This window comes from Osmerus mordax, chromosome 17, assembly GCF_038355195.1.
Source record: "Osmerus mordax isolate fOsmMor3 chromosome 17, fOsmMor3.pri, whole genome shotgun sequence".
Classification (NCBI taxonomy): Eukaryota; Metazoa; Chordata; class Actinopteri; order Osmeriformes; family Osmeridae; genus Osmerus; species Osmerus mordax.
Genome location: NC_090066.1, coordinates 6615036 through 6635151, shown reverse-complemented (window position 1 = coordinate 6635151; position 20116 = coordinate 6615036). Strand labels below are relative to the sequence as shown.

Genomic DNA, 20116 nt, shown 5'->3' with positions numbered 1-20116 from the left:
TAGTGGATTGTTCTGGATGTTTGGTGTGTCCAGAGGGTGACTGGAGGGGGGGGGGGGGGGGGGGGCTGGTACTGTCACCTCCTCCCACCACAGGGCACCCAGCAGTGCCAGACAGTTTTGGCACAAGGGTAACACCCCCGTCACACACACACACATCCCTTTTGAGCTGTCTGAGCTGTGTGACTGCTTGTGGCCCCATGCACTCAGTGACCACAACTACACGGCACAAGTCCAATATTGCCTGTGAGGAAAGAAATGTAACCTAAATTCAAGGGAAAATAGGTGTCATTGATACTTATAGACAGCTATTATCAGATGAGGATTTATTTTTTACTTCCAAATACCACTATGTGCCTTGACTTCTGATCTGTAAATAATCTGAGCCAGAGTTTTATCTGAGATTAGGCTTGTGAACACCCCAACACAAACAGACTCTTTAAGATTAAAGACCTTCTTATGGCTCACAATGGCAGTAACACTGATCCACTATAATAACAAATAGCCAGCCTGAATGAAAGACAATCCTATTCTCCTGATTGTAAGAGATGTATTGAAAAGATACACACAACTTGGTCGCTTAGTATGAATCAACGAAAAGTACATCCACGTTAATCTCACTGACCCCGGTCGTTTTCCCGGTTATTTCCTTGGTTGTTTTTTTCCGCTGGTATCAGAACGAGATCGAGCTGCTGAAGGCGGAGAACGACCGCCTCAAGTCCACGGGGAACACCACGCCGGCCACCGCTCCGGCCAAGGCGGCCCGCCCGCCCTCCGAGACCTCCAGCACGTCCTCGTCCTCCTCGCGCCAGTCCCTGGGGCTGTCCCTGAACAACCTCAACATCACAGACACCATCATGTCAGGTGAGCCAGGCCCCTCCTCCTGGTCACTCGGCTGTGTCTGGCTCTCTCTCTAAGGGTGGACCAGGGTGCGAATTACGGGCGGGTTTGGGGGGGTCTCCCTTATTAAGACTTGGACCCCCCCCCAAAAGAGGTAAAAACAACAGGTCGGGGCCCTGGAGAAGAAGTTGACCCCCCCGATTGTCATTGTATAATTCGCACTCTAGGGTGGACTGTGTGTGCTGTTCTAGTACCCCTACATGACTCAGGACTGTTGGGAAACTGGAGTACAGAGTGTGTGTGAGAAAGGGCAGCAGATCACAGCTGTAGCCATATGGGTAGTTCTGATCAGGTCCCCAAGCAATGTATTTCCCGTTATTCTTGACTAAAACAACCAATAAAGATTCAACAGTCATTATTTCCCTTAAGAGCAAATGATCATTACAACGCTGCAGTGTATGCAGATAGGATTCCCTGAAGTCAGAGTCTGCACACCGGCAAGAAACACAAATTATACACACAAAAAAACTACTGAATAAATTTAGTGAAGAGTGAAATACAGGCAACATTTTCTTACAAAGCCTTGCAACATAAACCATGCACCCTCCCAGGGCTTGTTGGATGGAAAAGGGTGGGGAAGTTAGCCTCTTCACTTGTCTTCTAATTAAAGTAGAAAGCACACCGCTCTCCCAAGACTCAGACCCGTTTATTTGAAGGAGGGATGAGTCGGGAGCAGAGGCTTGTGGGAGGACGAGGAGGGCCGTTATCACCCCTTCACAGAGCCCTGCGTGCCGGCAAGCCCGATGAATACAAAGTAGCAGCTCTCATACCAGTATAGAACGTGCTGCTCTGTGTGAATACAGAGAGAAGGAGCTGAGAGGGACAGGGAAATAGCACGTCAGGAATTTATATCAAGAGTCCCCAGCAGTCGGACCATCCTGGGTCACCATTTCCGCCCCGACAACTTTATCCAGCCAACAGGAACTGTGTTAGCTGTAAAGTTTATAAGGCTTGATTACATTGAAACTCTGAGGAATAGGTGACAGTGTTTTTCATTTGCAGCGATTTATTTTCATACTTGATATAAAGTGTTGTGTTTGTGCCTGCAGACATCCTCCTGGATGACAGTTATGAGGGCAATCTGCGCAAAGAGGGGCGCAGTGTCAGGATTGTGGTCACCATCAACAGTGGATTTTATAAGACCAAGGTAATTTAAGTTTTTGTTGTTGTTGTTTGAAAGACTGTAAAACTGTAACTTGTCGTTGTCTGTCCTGCATACTGAGACAGAATGGCTTTTTTTTAACTTTACTTTTGTAAGGGGATTGCATTTTATGATTCATTCGCCATTATGGTCTATTCAGGGTACACACAGCCAAGCGTATCTCATTGGTTCCATCGGGGTCAGTGGGAAAACCAAGTGGGACGTTCTGGACGGTGTCATCAGACGTCTATTCAAGGTGAAACTCTCGCTGATCCTCTAAATCCTCGCCCCTGTAACTCTTGGCCTTCTAACAGGGTTGGACAGCCCTGCTGTATACCAAGATTGATTCGTGAACTCACACTGTCTGTCTGTCTCTCTCTCTCTCTGTCTCTCTCTTTGCCTTCTCGCTGTAGGAGTATGTGTTCCGGGTGGACCCGATGACCAGCCTGGGGTTGAACTCGGACAGTATCGTGTGCTACAGGATGGGCGACGTGGTGAGGGCCCATGCCTCTGAAGTGCCTGAGCTGCTGCCCTGTGGCTACCTGGTGGGGGAAAACAACCTCATCACTGTCAACCTCAAAGGTGCGCTGGAAAAGGATCTCAGCAGGACTACTGTACTACTCACACACATATGTATAGGGCGAGTGCTGGTGGCTAGGTTCAAACACCGGGGCTGTTGACATTTTAAATTGTGAAAAGGCATTTTGTATTTGTAGGCCCATTACACTCAAGTAAATAGTTAGTTATCATTTTAATTTTTGGAGCTGTATCATTTCATGCTCGTCTGAATAGGTTCTGTTTTGTTGTTGAAATTCAATGGTCCTTTCACTGCAGCTGCCCATTCATTATAACTGTTGCGTATTCACAGCTGGGTCCATTAGAGGGGAAATGCTTGGTCAATTGAGCTGTTGAATCTGGGTCTTTTTGCTCTGTGAATGTTAATGTGTTTTCATTGTGGAAAGTGCAGGGCAGAGCCAATTCCCTGATCTGGATGCTTCCAAAGTCATTAAAACCCATTGGGTGGAAATAAGGATTTGTGGTTCTGGTAGTCGTATCTGTCTGAGTGAGAGTGTCATTGAGACTTTACCGAATGCATGAATAAGACTGAATATGTGTGTCTTTTTGAAAAGCGTCCTTAATATGATCATTTGTATGCAAGCAAAACCGCATTTGGTGCCTGTGAATAGTGGGGGTTGAGGTTGTCATAGAAATATGATTCTCTCTGCCTGGGTGGATACAACACATTGCTGTTCCAGGCTTTTGAACTGAAACAAACACAAAAAACTGCCACGTCTGTAATGATCTTTTCTTTACATTTTAATATGAACAAACAGTCTCCCCCAGCCCTAATCCTTTTCTTCTCTCGCCCCAGGTGTAAAGGAGAACAGCATAGACAGCCTGGTGTTTGACACCCTCATCCCCAAGCCCATCATTCAGAGGTACCTCAACCTGCTCATGGAGCACCGGCGCATCATCCTCTCTGGGCCCAGTGGCACGGGCAAGTCCTTCCTGGCCAGCAAGCTGGCAGAGTACATCGTCACCAAGTCTGGCCGCGAGGTCACCGAGCGCAACGTGGCCAGCTTCAACGTGGACCAGAAGTCCAGCAAGGTAGGTGGTCTGGTTCACAAGTGGGTTAAATAACAAGTGTAGTCTGACTCTCGGATTTACGCTTCATTGTTTGTGTGTGTGTGCGTACGTGTGTGTGCAGGACCTGCGCCAGTACCTGTCCAGCCTGGCGGAGCAGTGTAACACTGAGGAGACTGAGACAGAGCTGCCCACTGTGGTGATCCTGGACAACCTGCATCACATCGGCTCCCTCAGCGACATCTTCAACGGCTTCCTCAACTGCAAGTACCACAAATGGTGAGAGGAGAGTCTAGAAAGGTCCGCTAGCACAACAAGCTAGACTGAGGATGCTCTTTTCACGAAGACATGTGGGGAGGAGAACAGTCGCACAGACTGTTAAGATTTCTTATGATAGTGATGAGAAATGATGATCAGGATGTTAAAAATTGTAATGATGCAATTTTGGTGGTTAAAATTTACGATAACTGTTGATTATAGAAATGTTTTTCTTACTTGCAACAATCACAATCATCTCTGTGTCACAAAGTCTAATGCAGCAGTCACAATTCACATGGTATTGTTGTGAAAATGGTTGTGTCTCACTTCTGATATGGGGTCCTAAGCAACAATCGTGGTTTCAGTCATGGGTCACAGCATGATGATACAATCCATACTCACATATTTTCCTCCTATTCCTCTCTGTCGAATACAATCCCAGTTCTGCAGCAAGAGGTGAATTGGCCTGGCCTTCAGTGTAATTGCTTCACCGTCGAGATAATTGACTTGCTTGTTGTGCTGTCTGCTTGCCTCCTCAAGCCCATATGTGATCGGGACGATGAACCAGGGGGTGTCCTCTTCTCCCAATCTGGAGCTTCACCACAACTTCAGGTTTGTGGAGCCTCAGCAACATCTAAAAACCCTCCTTAGAAATCTCTACAGTAAATATAATATTTTAACAGAAGAATTACAGAGGCCATTCCTTACAAATATAAATAGGCCATCCTATTCCAGGCCATCACTGGAAATAAGAATTTGTTCTTAATGATCTTTGCCTGGTTAAATAAAGGTTAAATAAAATATATTTGCAACACCTCACCTTTCTGTTAAATGTATTCAAGAATACCGGTACTGAACTGTCAGTTTGATATTACATATTAAATCGTAGCAGTAATTAGTTCTTCACCAGAGAGCCCAGTAATTAACTTGGATAATGAGCTGTGTTAATTGGACCTGATTGAATCTTAACGCACTTAACGCTGCAAGCAAGCTTTTTTTACTCAACATACCTATTTGCCAGAAGGCGTGTGAAGGAATTAAGTTAATTCACTCTGACATTCATTTATCAAAGTTCCTCACTCAAAAGGACATCCACAGGAAATGACCCACTCTCTCATTATGACAGCATGAAATACCGTGGAAACCAAATGTCCCCCAGATGCTGATGCTGGCATTTCTGTCTGGGGGATGTTGTGAAAGACACATAGACATGATGTGTAGGACCACTCCTTCAAAAATATCTGTATATTAATAGGACTTCTAGAAATATTCATAGATTTCCAGGACTACGCCTTCAAAGATATTTGTACATTTATAAGGCTCATCCTACAGAGATAGAAGAATAGAAAGTGTATCTATCATCTCAGTATAGGGAGTCAGGTGGCTGAGCGGTAAGGGAATCGGCACAAGTAATCTAAAGGTTGCCGGTTTGATTCTGGCCATGGAAAATGATGTGTGTCCTTGGGCAAGGCACTTCACCCTACTTGCCTCAGGGGAATGTCCCTGTACTTACTGTAAGTCGCTCTGGATAAGAGCGTCTGCTAAATGACTAAATGTGAATGTGAATCTCAGAGGTCCTGCGCAAGCTTTGGTGTCCAACTCTGACCCACCTGTTGTCCTTCCTCTGTGTGGCCACTAGGTGGGTGCTCTGTGCCAACCACACTGAGCCTGTGAAGGGCTTCCTGGGCCGTTTCCTGCGGAGGAAGCTGATCGAGACAGAGATTGACAGGAACACTCGCAGCAACGACCTCATCAAGATCATCGACTGGATCCCCAAGACCTGGCAGCACCTCAACACCTTCCTGGAGGCCCACAGCTCCTCCGACGTCACCATCGGTCAGCTGATCACACACACACACACAAGTTTGCACACATGCACGCAGAGGCACACACACACATGGATTCTTGCGGGGCACAGGCATACACACAGACACACACACACACAGACATGACATGCCTCTCACTAACACGCACACACAATTGTCCATCTCTCAAAATAGTTCCATTCCGTGGGTTCTGCTTCTTCAGACTTGTGTTGATGTCTGTATGCGTGGCTGTTTCAGGTCCCAGGCTCTTCCTGTCCTGTCCCATGGATGCCGAGGGCTCGCGGGTGTGGTTCACCGACCTGTGGAACTACTCCCTAGTTCCCTACTTGCTGGAAGCCGTGCGGGAGGGGCTTCAGGTGGGTCCAGACAGAGGTCAAAGGGCACATGAGTGTAGATAGAGGTGTCATTCCACAACTCTGATATCGGCTCTGTGGTTCATCGGCATACGTCTCCATCTTATACGTGTCAACAACCACGCGTCCACCTAACTCCTTTCTCGTTGGTCCACAGCTGTACGGTAAAAGGGCGGCGTGGGAGGACCCCTCCAAGTGGGTGAACGACACCTACCCCTGGAGTTCTGCCTGTCTGCAGCAGGACGGCCAATCCCTGCTGCAGCTGCGTCCGGAGGATGTGGGCTACGACGGCTCCAGCTCGTCCAAGGAGGGAGGCTCCTCCAAGCAGGTGTCACAGAGCGACACCGAGGGGGACCCTCTGGTAAGACCTAGTTCTGTGATTTTACAAACTGAAATCAAACGTACCTACACCGAACCTATAAACCAAATGTGACAGTAACTAATAAGGTTTCATGCTTCATAACAAGTGTTTTTCCCTTGTTGAATTACCTCGATGATTTTACAACGGCATCGAGTGAGCGTGGTAGCTAGTTTCCAAAGATACCAGGGACTGAAAACTTAACAAATGAAGTTACAGAAAGTAGATAGAGCATTGCAGGGCTGGGGGTGAAACACACTGTACACACACACTCATTTTAGTTCTAACATCTCAGCAACTCGTTATTTGGCTGAGTACACTTTAATTCCATACTGGCTGTGATAACCTGGGGAGAAAATGGTAATGGTATTTCTCTCTCTCTCTCTCTCTCTCTCTCTCTCTCTCTCTCTCTCTCTCTCTCTCTCTCTCTCTCTCTCTCTCTCTCTCTCTCTCTCTCTCTCTCTCTCTCTCTCTCTCTCTCTCTCTCTCTCTCTCTCTCTCTCTCTCTCTCTCTCTCTCTCTCTCTCTCTCTCTCTCTCTCTCTCTCTCTCACGGGATAATTAATCCTCTTCACTATATAATCAGTGTGCAGGGCTGGCTGGTCATGGTCAGTCAGCCTCAAATAGGCCCACCAGGACCATTACGATCACTGTGCCATCGAGTGACGTATAGGGCCACACACTCAATGTTGCATTTAAACTTTTTATGAACCTGCATACAAAGGGGATTGGTGCAATGGTCAGTGCAGCAGAGAAGAGTTTGACATAGGTGGTCCTCTAAGTAAGGTGCAGTTTGTCGGTTCATCTGTGAGTGAGTCCCTTGGTACAGAAATGCTGAGCGGGTTGAGGTGTCATTATTATTATGACCTGTGTGTGTGTGTGTGTATGTTTATCTTTCATGTGTTTGTGTTGTACAAAATGTTTTTGTAAAAATGTTGTAAAGTTTTCTACATTTTAAATTTGTTATATTGTATATTTAAAGATAGCACACACACTTGAAGATTTTAGGATTCAATATGTTTATTAGGTTTACTGTATGCACCTGCCCACCAAAGTAAATTCCTTTTTTGTGAGACCCTACTTGGCGATTAAACACAGTTCTGATTCTAATTTTGATTGTGTTTCCAGATGAACATGCTGATGAGGCTACAGGAAGCAGCTAACTACTCCAGCGCCCAGAGCTGTGACAGCGACAGCACCAGTCACCATGATGACCACCTGGACTCCTCGCTGGAGTCGGCGCTCTAGACGCCGGGCACTCTGGGAGAGGAGTGTGGTCGAAAGGATGGAGCACTTCCTAATCTGGCACCCCAGCCAGATCCAGACACCCCCTAACAGGCACAGAGTCATGCGCGTGTGTGTAGAGCGGAGATGTCGAATACAAGGGATAGTCCTATTGGACTTGATTCAAATGAAGCTGGTTTCATTTGTGCTTGGTGTTTGTACACAGTCCCGTCCATCCCTCAGCTGGAGAAAAGCACCCTCAAAATGGTGGCTTCACAGTTTAGAGTGATGAGGAGAATAGAGTCTGTAGTTTTCACAATAAAACTGGAATTTTTCTTTTGTATTATTTCGTTTTAATACAATTGAATTATCTGCAGATGTTTACAGGGGAACAAATCGTCTTTTTGTTATCTGAGGTGCTTAACAGATATAAAAAGACAGGCATGCACCCTTTTGCCCAACCCTGACCTCAGTTTGAGCCATGCGGTGCTGGTCGTGTGCCTAAACTTGTCCTGGGTTTACCAGCACTGCCAAGACCCCTACCACCTCGCTCGTCAACAAGCACAAAAAGCGCATTGTGTGTGGCCAGGCCAAACTGCTACTGTGAAACCTATGGACAAGTGCCAATATTCCCGTTTGATTTACTGCCAGAATGCACACACTTGACATCCGTTAACACACAAGCAACTTATTGCCAATGGAGGCTCTAGGCTTTGTTTTAACCCCATTTCAGCTTATCACACTGGCTGATCTGTCATTCACTCCTTCAAGCCCTTCTAACAACATATGGCTACTTACACTGAGGACTAGCTAGTCCAGTCCAAGGACCACATGGAGAAGGGAACAAGCCTGGTGCTTTCTCACTGCCTTAAATGTGAAAAGCTCTGTGAGAGGGTGGGTGTGTTACTACTCTAGCCTTGGCTCCCATCTGCCATCCTGAGAGGATATGATGTTGCTCAGTGACAAGACATCCAGTTCCTGCTACGCAACAGCTTGAACAAAGTGTCCCCTGTCTTCTAAGTAGGTGCTTACTCTTGTGTGAAATAGGACGTTTTTCTGGAGACTACCTGATATACAACCTTCTGCAATTCGTGGTGAAGTCCATGTTTTCCCGGAACAATCTTTTTTGTTTGTTTCTGACAGTGCTAATTTACAAGCGTATGGGTGTAAACAGTATGCTGTGTTCAAAAGTAAGATTGACCAATTGTAAACTAAACAAAAAAGGTCAAAAGGGGGTGGGTGTTTTTTAGTTGTTATTGCTTTGACCCAGTTGAGCTGGGTTCACTTGAACTGAAATGAGCACAACCTAACCCTTTTGGTTTTGTAGCCTGAGGAGCATGTTTTAAGCTTTCTAAGGGGGTACTTTGAAAGGAGACTTTTACTTTTATGTAAATGTGAGTTGGGAAGGAAGCCATTTTGGATTTTAATTGTCCTTCCTTTGTTAATGAGTGGGTTGGTTTGCACAGTTATTGAGAGATGGGGAGGGTTGTAAATATATACAAGTCTTGCACAGTGAATCAAAGATGCATTCTGCCCTGTCAATGTAACATTATGCTTAAACTCGCTGAGAATTATTGTACTTTGCAAATCTGAGAAAAAAAAGACAAAAGAGAAATGCAAAAAACCAACACACTGTCAGAAACAGGTGTATGTCTTGTGATGATTGGTTGTTATTGCCTATGCAGAAGGCATCAATGTACAGTATGAGACTTTTTTTAAATCAGTATAAAATGTTCACTAAATCACTGATCATTGGGAGCAAAATTTTTTCAGTCATGACAAATTTGTCATCATAGTATTCCCTCTTTTGGTGCATTCTATTATTTTGTTTATGTATTCAATTGTAATATTCCCTTTTTACATTGCTCCACATATTCATATTGAGAGTTGTCCCCAACATAATACAATTGTGGTATTTTGTTAATCTAATCTGAGGTACTGTTTGCTTGCTCTCATGCTATGTTAAACAACTAACTGGTGCTACTGGTCAATTTAACCAATCAACAACCTACCGGTGTGCATACAATGTTACAACCTCAGGACATTAAAACAGTCCCTTCATACTCTTTAGGTAAGTGTCTCTCCAGCATCAGCTCTTACTGTTAACACACTACTAAAACAGAATTGGTAATTTTTTGCATGCAATCTTGTTAGCCTTCTGTTTACAATGTGGTAGTTGACTTTATTCAGTACCAGGGTTTCGACCTCAATTTAGATCCTGACACATACCGTTTGCCGGATATGGCTTTTCCCCACTAGAAAAAGAGGTACAATCATTAATTGTACATCCATTTTATTACGTGGATTTTTAAATCTCGCTCCCCTCGTACAAAATATCAGTTGCCTAGTTAACCAAGAGTTTTCACTTCTCCTGACAGTGTATGTCATTGTGTTAACAAAGTGACATATTTTCCACCTAATTGCAATTACATCTCAGTTGAAACATAGCATTTACTACTTTAAGAGAAGAGTTTCTTTTTTGGGTGAAACATTTGTCTTTAAATGTTTTATATTTTGTACATTTGTATGTAACATACGTGTAAATAGACAGAGACCGCGATTTAAATCATCTGGAGGATTTTGTAGTCTTTGTAAAGCCCTAATAAATGGTATTTGGTGTCACATGAACATACATAACATGAGTCCTGTCATTTTTTACGTTTGTTGGGCAAAAAAACACGCTTTAATTTTTTTTTATCTATGGAGCATTGATTGTGTGATGGCAGATTACAGTAAATGTATGAGATCAAACATATTTGTTCTGTCTCTGGCACATAGTGGTGGGGAATAACTCTTATGGCGATATTTACAGGTTTATACCGTGCATTGATTCCCTGACTTGCAATGTAATCCCGACCTGCAAGAGGCAGCAATTTTCAGCAAGGGGTAATGCCAAGGCACTTACCCCGGCCAGGATTTGTATCCCCTGGCCTCGGGAGAGCGCGTCCACTCAGAGAAGCGGAGTTTAACTGCTGCACTTCGAATTCACCTCTTAAATGGAACAAATAGCGACGTGGAAGACTTAACAGGGTTTTCCATAGTAACAAGGAACTCTCTTATCTACATGAATACGTGTATTTGTCTGTTACATTAAGGCGACGTGTGGATAAGGATAATGTGTACCCCCTTTCCTAACTATCAAAGGGTCTGTCCTGCTATCATGTGTGTCATTTTCTGTGTTCTTTTGGTCACAATGAACAACCTGAGATCATATGGAGATGTCTGCTCTTTTCTAGCAAAAGTGTGCACGCACGCTCCCGCGGCCAGGTGATCCAAATCCTGGCTGGGATAAGTTCCTTGGCACAACACCGGAAAACAGAATTTATGTGCAGAAGAATCGTGCATTTTCGCGTTTCTATCAGCGGCCAGTGACATGGGAACAGAAGAGAGTTTTAAATCAAATGGAGCTTTGGTATTCTTACCAAAACACTCCTACTGGTTTGATTTTTGGCTGTTTGTGATATTTGACATCGCGTTTTTCTTTTTCATGTACTTCGTAGTGCCTTAAATGGTAAGCTGATTGAGTTAATAGTTTCTTCCTTCAGTTTTGGAAGTAGCAATCATTGAAAGCTAGTTAGCTAGTAGCTGCGTTGCTAAGGAAGTCACAAAACTAGGCTGTACGTTTTTACTAAAGCAAGCTCGTTGTTAAATATATTTATAAGATTTCTGTTTTGTGAGTGGAATAGATTTTGATAAATTGTGCTGAAATTGTTGACTGTGTGTGCAGTCATCCCATGTCTCCCGGAAGTTCCGGGAGTCTCCCGCATTTCTCCCTGACGTCCACAAATTATATAAAATATCCCTGAACTTTTTTCGTTTTAGATCGAGCGAGAGACAGTTAAATGGTAATTTCTGGTAGACAGGCTGAGGAAACCGAGAGAGCGAGTGACAGACGTGGTGAGAGGGAGGGAGGGTGGGGGGTTCAGCAATGGTCTTGGTGCATCGCTGTTGGTAGGAGGACGTGTGTATATAAACCTGTTGTAAACCTACTAGATGACTTATTAATTACATTAAAATCTAAATAATCAAACGTATATTGAACGTGACCAATACCAAAAACCAATAGAGAAACAGTGTGGAGTGAAGAAAATCTTCCTAGGGTCTCTGCTCCAGATACACTGCCTGGACAGAAAGAGCCGTCAGAGAACACGGATAATGTGTGAACTCAGATTCAGCCACTTTTGGGACCATAATATTACATTTCCTGAATTCATGTTGTACATGAAAGTGGGTCAGATATTTCAGACATAAAAAAAGTATGTTCAAGTATCCAATGTGTCAGTAAAGGTATACTTTTTAAAACGTAGATCGGCCTAAAATTAAAATGTTGTCAACAGTGTGAATTATACAATGATAACCGGGGGGGTCAACTTCTTCTCCAGGGCGTAAATATTAACGATTACAGGTAAGAACGATACATGAATGTATCGATCCCCCCGACCTGTTGTTTTTACCTCTTTTGGGGGGGGGCTAGATAGGTCTAAATATGAGACTAGGAAGCGTTCATCTATGAGTGCTTGTATTGCCCTTGTGCCAGTGATTTATTTCTCTCTGTGACCTGTGTGTTGTCGGCCATCTCTGACAGGGAGAGCTGGAAGAGGAACGGGCTCTGAAGTACATGTTTGCCTGAGTGCTGCTCCAGATTGGGGCAGCTGTGTGTCCGACCACCTGGTCAGGCTCCCCCCCCCCCCCCCCTCCCCTCCTCATGTCTGACGACTACTCCTCCAACAACAAGCTGCTGGGGGTCGACTGCCTCCACCACCTCCTCCGTCATGTGGTGACTGGAAACCAGTTTCTATCCAAGGGCCATCAGGCTTCTAAATGGACGTTGATATGGACATTGATACATTTCTCACTAGCCACTTTACATTGATACATTCAGTCTTCTAGCGATTCACAAATTTCAAAAATCGATTAAAAACAACAACAAAACAATGTAAGCATATATTGAATTGAAATTTGATTAAAAATCAAATCTTGACCCCAAGAATCGAATCGTGAGGTACCAAAAGATTCCCACCCCTAATAGACGGTAAGCTGTACATTTATGTTTAATATTGAACTGTGTTGCAGAAATAAATAAGTCTATTCAAGAAAAGTCTACTTATTGTCACTGTATTTCGTGAATGAGTTCTTAGAAATCCTTCAGCAAACTTTCACTTGTTTTGTAAGTATGATTAGAAGGCAGAGTATTCTGTTCTGTTTTATAACTTGGTATTAGCAGAAACAAAACCTACGTTGTCCTTTGGCATTTAGTAGTGTCATAAGGGCAAATACACTGTTTTGTAGAAAATAACTTTGCAGGAACCATCTGTGGCTCAGTGGGTAAGCATTGTGTACCACCGAGTACTGCCAAACATGGTACTTTAGGTTCAAATCTCTCTCAAACCAATTGATAATTCATCTAACTGATATCAGTTAAGTAATATATATGCTATATATGTTCTTTTTCAAAACTTTCCCCTAATGAGATTCTTCTGGGCTTTTTTTTCCTTACTCAGGACATTGAGGATACAAAATCAGTTGAGTTTGCTTCTGTTGAAATTTGTCCTAGGTTGACACCCATTTTGGCTTAAAATGACTGGACTGTAATTAGGAAGTAAGTATAGCTCTATATTGGTTTTGCAACCTGAATATACTCCAAATACTTACATGCAGTTTTATGCAATCTACAGTAGGTGGCACAATATCTTGGCTACATCTCAGTACTAGTACCATTAAGCACATTGTACAGGAAGCTCCGCCAAAGTTATTTTCCTACAGTACAGGGCTATCACTGCTCAATCGAGGACGAAACGATTTTTGATTGCAGCTTTTGTTGTCAACATGATGGAAACATGTGCCACGACAAAGAAACTGGAAAACACAGGTGTGTAGCTTTAAGAAACAGCAACGTTATGCTAGCACTAATGCTAGCCAGCAAACAGACTGTTGTTGTGTAGCACTGCTAGCTCTAGCTAACTTTGCTAGCTAACGCGTTAGAGCTAGATTGTAATATAAGGCTCGCTAAATGGTGGGTCACTACATGTTTATGTGCCATAATTTAGTGCTAGAGGCAAACCTTCTGGTAAGGAAAGGGCACCAGCAGGTTTGTTGTGAAACTATAAAAAGCCACTTGCCATGCCCAGGCATTGCCACAAGTATTGCAAAGACTATCAAACCTTTTCTAATGCCACTTAATCATTCAAGGTAGACGAAGTAGAGCTAGGCAAATTATGTCTTATTTTCTTGCACCGCAGATGTGTTTCTCCCATTATCATCTTTGCGTCTACTGATACCACCTCTACGGCTAGTCTCAGCAGCCATGTGGCAAGTTGCACAGAGGAGAGACGTGATGGACTATGGGAAGCTCGACGAGTTTGTTACTCTAGTAACTGAAACCGTTCCAGACCTGCTGGACACAAAGCAAAGGGCCAAGCTTCTTCTGCGACTGCGGACAAGGGTAAGGGAATGTGACTTCAAGTAATGTGTACTCATTTTAAAATGATTGCTTTAAACCTGACTGGAGATTTTGTTGGTCTTTTGATAGATGATCCTAGATTTATGTGCTGCCGAACAAACCTCTGACATTCATTTCATTCAACCCCACTTGGACAGAATACGTCCCCCTGGACACACAGGAGTGAGTGATAATATTGTATCTGACATTTGACAGTACCCAAGTGAACATGTCTTCTATGTATTTACACGTTGACAGTGTACATGACAGTCAGCTGTGTGAATGAATCAGGCAAACCAGGCGGATTACATTGACAGGTTTAAAGGGGATAGTAATCTGAGTATCTCCTCCAGAGTGGAGATGCAGAGGTGGATGCAGAAGAGGCCATTTTCCTGGAGCTGGTCCAGACCCTGCTTAAAGACCCAGCAGAGAGAGAGCACTTTTACCATGTCAGTGTGTACTGTTAACTCTCATCTCCATTGCTTACCGATGGCTGATGCTGTCATAATCACGATTATATGAGCCATGAGTAAATACATATCAAATGTTTTTTAATTACTGAAGTTTCAGTCCACTTTCTCTCATTTACAGGAGGTATTTCCAACAGAATATGGAGTTAGCTATGACAAAGACATGCAGCTTCTTGTGTGGGAGTTTTTGTCCCGACTGGAGAAGCTTCTGCCTGTACCAGACCTCGGGCAGGTATCAATATCAAACACGTCAATGCTTGTATACAAACAATTTGCATTAGTTTGTGAGGAAAATGTGCCACAAAGATAAGGTATTTCTGCATTTTACACAGACTGTATCCTGGCTCAGTTCAGCCCCATCTGTCTTGGATGAGTGCATTCAAGCCCTCTCTCAATCAGAGGATCTCAAATCTCTTCTGCAGCACCATAAATGTTTGGAGGACTTGGGTACTCAAGGTAAATGTAAAACAAATATTTAATTATGATTATATATAAAACTACAGTACCTCTACTCTAACAACATTGTATGTATGATTTATCACAAACTAGCTGACTGTACTTTTATATCAAGAGTTTAATTGGAGTTTTATATTGTATTTCAAACCTAAATCAATTGATCTTTGCTTGTACAAGGAAGGTTAATGGCTTGTATCCACCTTTTAAACTATAACTTAACCTAATCATTTTTATTTGCTCTTTTTTTTACTCAGGTCACACGGTAGAGATGTCCTCTCAGGTATTTGCCTGCTCTCAGTGTCCATTCTTCCACATGCAGGAGTCCCTCCTTCTTCAGCACATTGAACGTAGTCACCCTGAGGAGTACAACAAACTCCAAAAGGCTGAAGACCAGCAAGAGCCATCCAGGAAGAGGGTCCAGCGGCCAGAATTTCCCAAGCCTTTTCCCATCCATGCCAGACCAGATGCCCATATGTGTTATGAGTGTGGCAAGACGTTCACCCGTGCTTCTGACGTGACCAGACACCAGCGCATTCACACAGGGGAACGACCATACACCTGCCAGGAATGTAACAAGGGTTTCAAGAACTCTTGGGATCTCAGGAGACACCAACGTATTCACACAGGAGAACGGCCGTTTCTGTGCCCTCAGTGTGGCAAGGGCTTCACTCAGATGGGGCTGCTGAAGCTCCACTTTGAGAGAACGGCGTGCTGCGAGACTTGCGATCCCCCGTTAGAGTCGACGGAGGAGGAGGTGACGACGGACAGTAAAGGGAGTGGCGGAGGCCAATACAAGTGCCAGAAATGCGGGGAGTGCTTCGGGACCATACTGGAGAGACTGAGGCACAGGCAAACCCACGTAGTGAAGCGCCAGTACAAGTGCTCCCAGTGCGACAAGATCTACGGTCGGCCGTCGGACCTGAGGAGACACCAGATGAAACACACAGGAGAGAGGCCTTTCCCCTGCGAGTGCGGCAAGAGCTTCACGCACGTGTGGCTACTGAACAAGCACAAACAGATCCACACCAAGGAGCGGCCATACCCGTGCACCGAGTGTGACAAGAGCTTCACTCAACTTCAGATACTGAACAGACACATGCTGATCCACAACGGCCAGCGGCCCTTCCAGTGCTCCTACTGCGAGAAGAGCTTTACACAGTTGGCGGGCTTGACCAGACATGAGAGGATACACACAGGAGAGAGACCATATCTATGCACAGTCTGTCAGAAGACTTTTCTCACGCACGGAGAGCTGGTGAGACACCAGCGCAGTCACAGCGACCATAGACCGTACCCCTGCCCTCAGTGTCCGAAAAGCTTCAAAACCAAGCGAGCCCAGAGCGAACACCTGAACACTCACACGGGAGAGAGACCCTTTTCTTGTAAATACTGCAGCAAGAGGTTCGCCAAGTCCACTTCGCTGATCAGACACAATCTGATGCACACTGGAGAAAGACCACACCAGTGTTCTCAGTGTGGGAAGACGTTCCTAACTTCTGGAGAGTTGCTTCTACACAGGCGTATACACACGGGAGAGAGGCCATATCCTTGCTCCTACTGTGAAAGGCGCTTCAGGTGTTCTTCAGACCTGACCATGCACTTGAGGACGCACACAGGGGAGCGGCCATACTCTTGTTTGTTCTGCAAAAAGTGCTTCTCTACGTCAACTCGGCTCAAGAGGCATGTGCGCACTCACATTGGGAAGAATATATAAGTGGTTGACCCCCAATAGTGGATTGCTACTGGAAACATTTTCTTAAGTATTTATTTTAATAAGTGTTTGGATTGCCATCATTTAGAGAATATAAGCCAGCCTTACATTCAGATTGTTTCATTTAAAAATGAAAATCATGCCTCCGACTCACATTAAACATTTCATTCTTACACGTAGTGCTGATCTATTTGCATCTAGTTGTATTGTTCTGTACTGGCGTTATGTTAGTACGGGGTTTGTGAAAGCAGTTTTTGTAAGTACAACAACGCATTATCAATTGATTGTCTTATTAAGTCTGATTGTGGAAGTCGCGCATAATGTGACGTATATGGAACGGCATGTGTCGCATGCAATGTTTTGTGAAACGAAATATTGAATCTAAGCAACCAAGATGCCAAAGAGAGTAAGAAAGGTAGGATATATTGTCAAACATATATTAGCAATTGATTCAAAGTAATATTTCAGAACACAAAGCAAGAAAACACTGCTGAGTACGTCAGACTGCCGTAATGAATGGGGTGGAAATTAAGTGGCCATGGTACAATGGCAGCATTGGTTTAGATGGGTGTGTAACATGGTGATGTTTCCTGCTGACAGGCTAGGCCAGTCCAGTCTGAGGCCGTTGCCATTGGAAATGCAAGGTATATGTCTCTTAATCCGCAATAACCTAAGAATCCGTGTCTATATCAGTTAACTAAGTTTACTTTGGTGTTGTAGCTCAATCTGCAATGGTTTTGTTGTCAAATTGTTGTTAGCGTTAGATCAAGGCCTGACCAGTCACCCGGATGTGAAATAACTGTAACGGTAAGTATTTTGGTTATAGTAATTAAATCACGTCACGTCAAAGTTGGTACAGCTAGCTAGAAAGATTGGAAGAGAGTTTTGATGGGTGTTAGGTTTGATAAGCAGTGTTTTTTTTAAATGTATAAAACAAAGCCTTGCACAGCCAAGGCCCAGGTCCAGACAGGTCCATCTGACTATGGCAGGTGAGTGTTCACACCATTTCTTTTGCTGTGTCAATTTATCTCACACAGTGTATGTCACTTTTCTAATGGCTCAGTGTGTGCCTCTACAGGGGCAGTGCCTCAGTCCCAGAGCAACTTGCGAGTACAACAGGTTTCACCGTAAGCATAATTAATCATACAGATTAATAATTAATTGGATACAGAAAAGGACAACATATTAATATTTAGCATTCATTTCTGCTAGGATAGACAGGGTGATAAACCTCTAAACCCTTTGAGAATTTCAGCTCCTTTCAAGTCCCCATTTTCATTCCAATAGGACAGCCATGACCGTAACTCGACGGTCAAGTATGGGCAGCTGGTGCAGCAGGAACAGATCACTCACCTGGTGATGGAGGTTGTTATGCGCTCATGTTCTGCTCTATCCAGGCATGGCGGACTGCTGTCAAATTTCACCAAATAGACCTAGGCTACATGGCATCGTCATAAGCCTACACAACGCATCTAGAAATATGGGAAACATTTTTGTGAATAAACTAGATAATATTTAGGCTGAAGTATTTGACGTTAGGAACACAACTACTGTTAGGAAAATAACTTTTATCTGTCTCTTCAATACAATTAAATGAAATAAATAAGTTAATCAATATGTTCGTCTTTCTTTTCAGTAGGCTAGCCTAATTTATCTCTATTTCTTTCGTCTGGTTCAGTAGGCCTACTTTTTTTTATGAGAGTGAGAGCACGAGGCTCCTCCCGCCTCTAACCTGGCTTATTTAATACATTAATAAAATATTTTGTATAACTTTTGAGAAGATGACACATGACACACGTTATTTATTTCAACTTGAATACGTTTGTGCCCTGTAACCCTGGGTTACATAGAGCACATCCTTTAGGTTAACTTCGAATACAAACATGAATGTAAGGATGATCATATTAAACTATTTTTAGTAGCAAGGTGGAAATTGCTAATATAGCGTTATAGCTACTGTACTTGCTAAATATTTGCTATATATTTGCCATTCTTCAATTTCCAACATGTTCATCAGACTGCAAATATAGGCTATGGACGTTGACAAAGTAACGGAGGAGGTAAGTGGTGATTATTTTGCTGTTGACTCTACTGTACAACAGTACCTAGATCTAACCACATTTCAAAACGCTGTAGACTAGCTCTAACTAGTAGCATGTACTGTAGTCACCGACAGTTTGCTCAACCTTGTTACATTGAATACGTTCTTTTTAGCTATAAATGATGTAGCCTATGACCTGTCGTTAAGTAGGCTATTTGGCTGTAAATTATAAATTACAGTAGCCTATTGTAAAAACATTATTTCGAATCAAACTTTCTGTTGTCAATGAAACTAAATGTTAATTTTCCCTTACAGCTTGCGAAGTCAGCCTTTCAGCAAGCCACACACGCTATGAAACCAATGAAAGCCCATGAGGAATCTGTGAACAAAGTAACTGAGCAGAAGATTGTCTTTGAGACACCTGCCTTCAAGTGTAGCCCTAATGATGTTACCAGGCAGCTGTATCCAGACACCAAAAACAACATGGATTCAGTGTCAAATGAGATTCTCCCAGAAGGTAACTGCATAGTTCAAAATGATGACCTTGCTGTGATGGGTTCAATAGAGGACTCTCGGACCCCAGACTTTGATATTGATCTATCAGCTGTGGAGTGGCTGGACCCTGAACGGGACTCTACCCTGCTAGTGGAAGAGCCCTCATCAAGTACAAGCAAAGATCTTGACCTGACCTTTGGGCCATCCGCTAAAGTGTCACAATCCACTGAAGATGAAACGGAGGATTCCTTAGCCCTTTTGAACAAAATGAATGAGACAAAGAAGGTCTTAAAGACACCTGTGGTTCAGTCCAGCAAGGAGTACACTGAGGTATATCACACCAAGGATATATCTGATGTAAACTCAAGTGTATGTCTACCAGAAGGTAATGGCAAAGTTAACAATTATGAAATCGCTGTGAACTTTGGGCCTTCCACTGAAGATGTAACAAAGGACTCTTTATTCCTTATGAAGAAAATAAATGAGACAAACCTTGTCTCTGAAGAGGAAAATAATACCATTGTTGTAATGGGTTCCAGCAAAGAACTTATATTGAATACATTATATTGTTCTTCTATACTCTTTGGTTCTTGTGAGGATTCTCTGAACTCTGACTTTGAAATCTGTGGAGTGGCGAGATCCTGAATAGTACACGACCTTGGCACTTGAAAAGGCCTCGGATGGCCTTAAAACTAGTTAATATTTAGGCGGAAGGATTTGACATTAGGAACACAACTATTTTTAGGAAAACAACTATTATCTGTCTCTTCAATACAATTAAAGGAAATAAATCAGTTAATCAATATATTCGTCTTTTCTTTCTTTTTACTAGGGTGAATTCGGGTAATCTGGGATGTTTTTTGC

The 20116-nt window shown here is 43.5% G+C and overlaps 2 protein-coding genes and 1 long non-coding RNA gene across 4 annotated transcripts in view; all 3 read left to right on the top strand.

The window, feature by feature from the left end:
* The window catches only part of nav3 (neuron navigator 3), a 127768-nt gene extending 117497 nt beyond the window's left edge, over window positions 1-10271 (top strand). The window contains 11 exon segments of the mRNA XM_067254993.1: window positions 675-861; window positions 1947-2044; window positions 2199-2294; window positions 2452-2620; window positions 3411-3646; window positions 3747-3901; window positions 4421-4492; window positions 5520-5716; window positions 5944-6062; window positions 6217-6420; window positions 7545-10271. Coding sequence (XP_067111094.1) covers window positions 675-861; window positions 1947-2044; window positions 2199-2294; window positions 2452-2620; window positions 3411-3646; window positions 3747-3901; window positions 4421-4492; window positions 5520-5716; window positions 5944-6062; window positions 6217-6420; window positions 7545-7664 — 1653 coding nt within the window. The 3' untranslated portion in view covers window positions 7665-10271.
* Window positions 10272-10933: 662 nt separating this feature from the next.
* Window positions 10934-12741, top strand: LOC136960339 (uncharacterized). The gene is made up of 2 exons (XR_010878828.1): window positions 10934-11151; window positions 12226-12741. It is a non-coding gene; the product is annotated as an uncharacterized lncRNA (long non-coding RNA).
* Window positions 12742-13405: 664 nt separating this feature from the next.
* si:dkey-14d8.1 (zinc finger protein 345) lies at window positions 13406-18285 on the top strand. 2 transcript variants are annotated; one of them, XR_010878842.1, is made up of 8 exons: window positions 13406-13509; window positions 13880-14082; window positions 14170-14262; window positions 14433-14528; window positions 14671-14781; window positions 14882-15005; window positions 15260-17843; window positions 18004-18285. XR_010878842.1 is itself a non-coding variant. In XM_067255045.1 (7 exons), the coding sequence occupies exons 1-7, from the start codon at window positions 13467-13469 to the stop codon at window positions 16717-16719; spliced, it is 2130 nt and encodes a 709-aa protein (XP_067111146.1). In that variant the 5' UTR covers window positions 13406-13466; the 3' UTR covers window positions 16720-18285. The 2 variants fall into 2 exon arrangements, 1 of the variants encoding a protein (XP_067111146.1); XM_067255045.1 differs by having other exon boundaries at window positions 15260-18285.
* The last annotated feature ends 1831 nt before the right edge of the window (window positions 18286-20116 follow it).

Excerpts from the sequence above, each read along its gene's own strand:
- si:dkey-14d8.1 (XM_067255045.1), top strand. The coding sequence starts at position 13,467 with ATGATGGAAACATGTGCCACGACAAAGAAACTGGAAAACACAG. Across the intron at positions 13,510-13,879 it reads AAAGAAACTGGAAAACACAG|ATGTGTTTCTCCCATTATCA; the intron begins GTGTGTAGCTTT and ends CTTGCACCGCAG. Across the intron at positions 14,529-14,670 it reads AGAGAGAGCACTTTTACCAT|GAGGTATTTCCAACAGAATA; the intron begins GTCAGTGTGTAC and ends TCTCATTTACAG.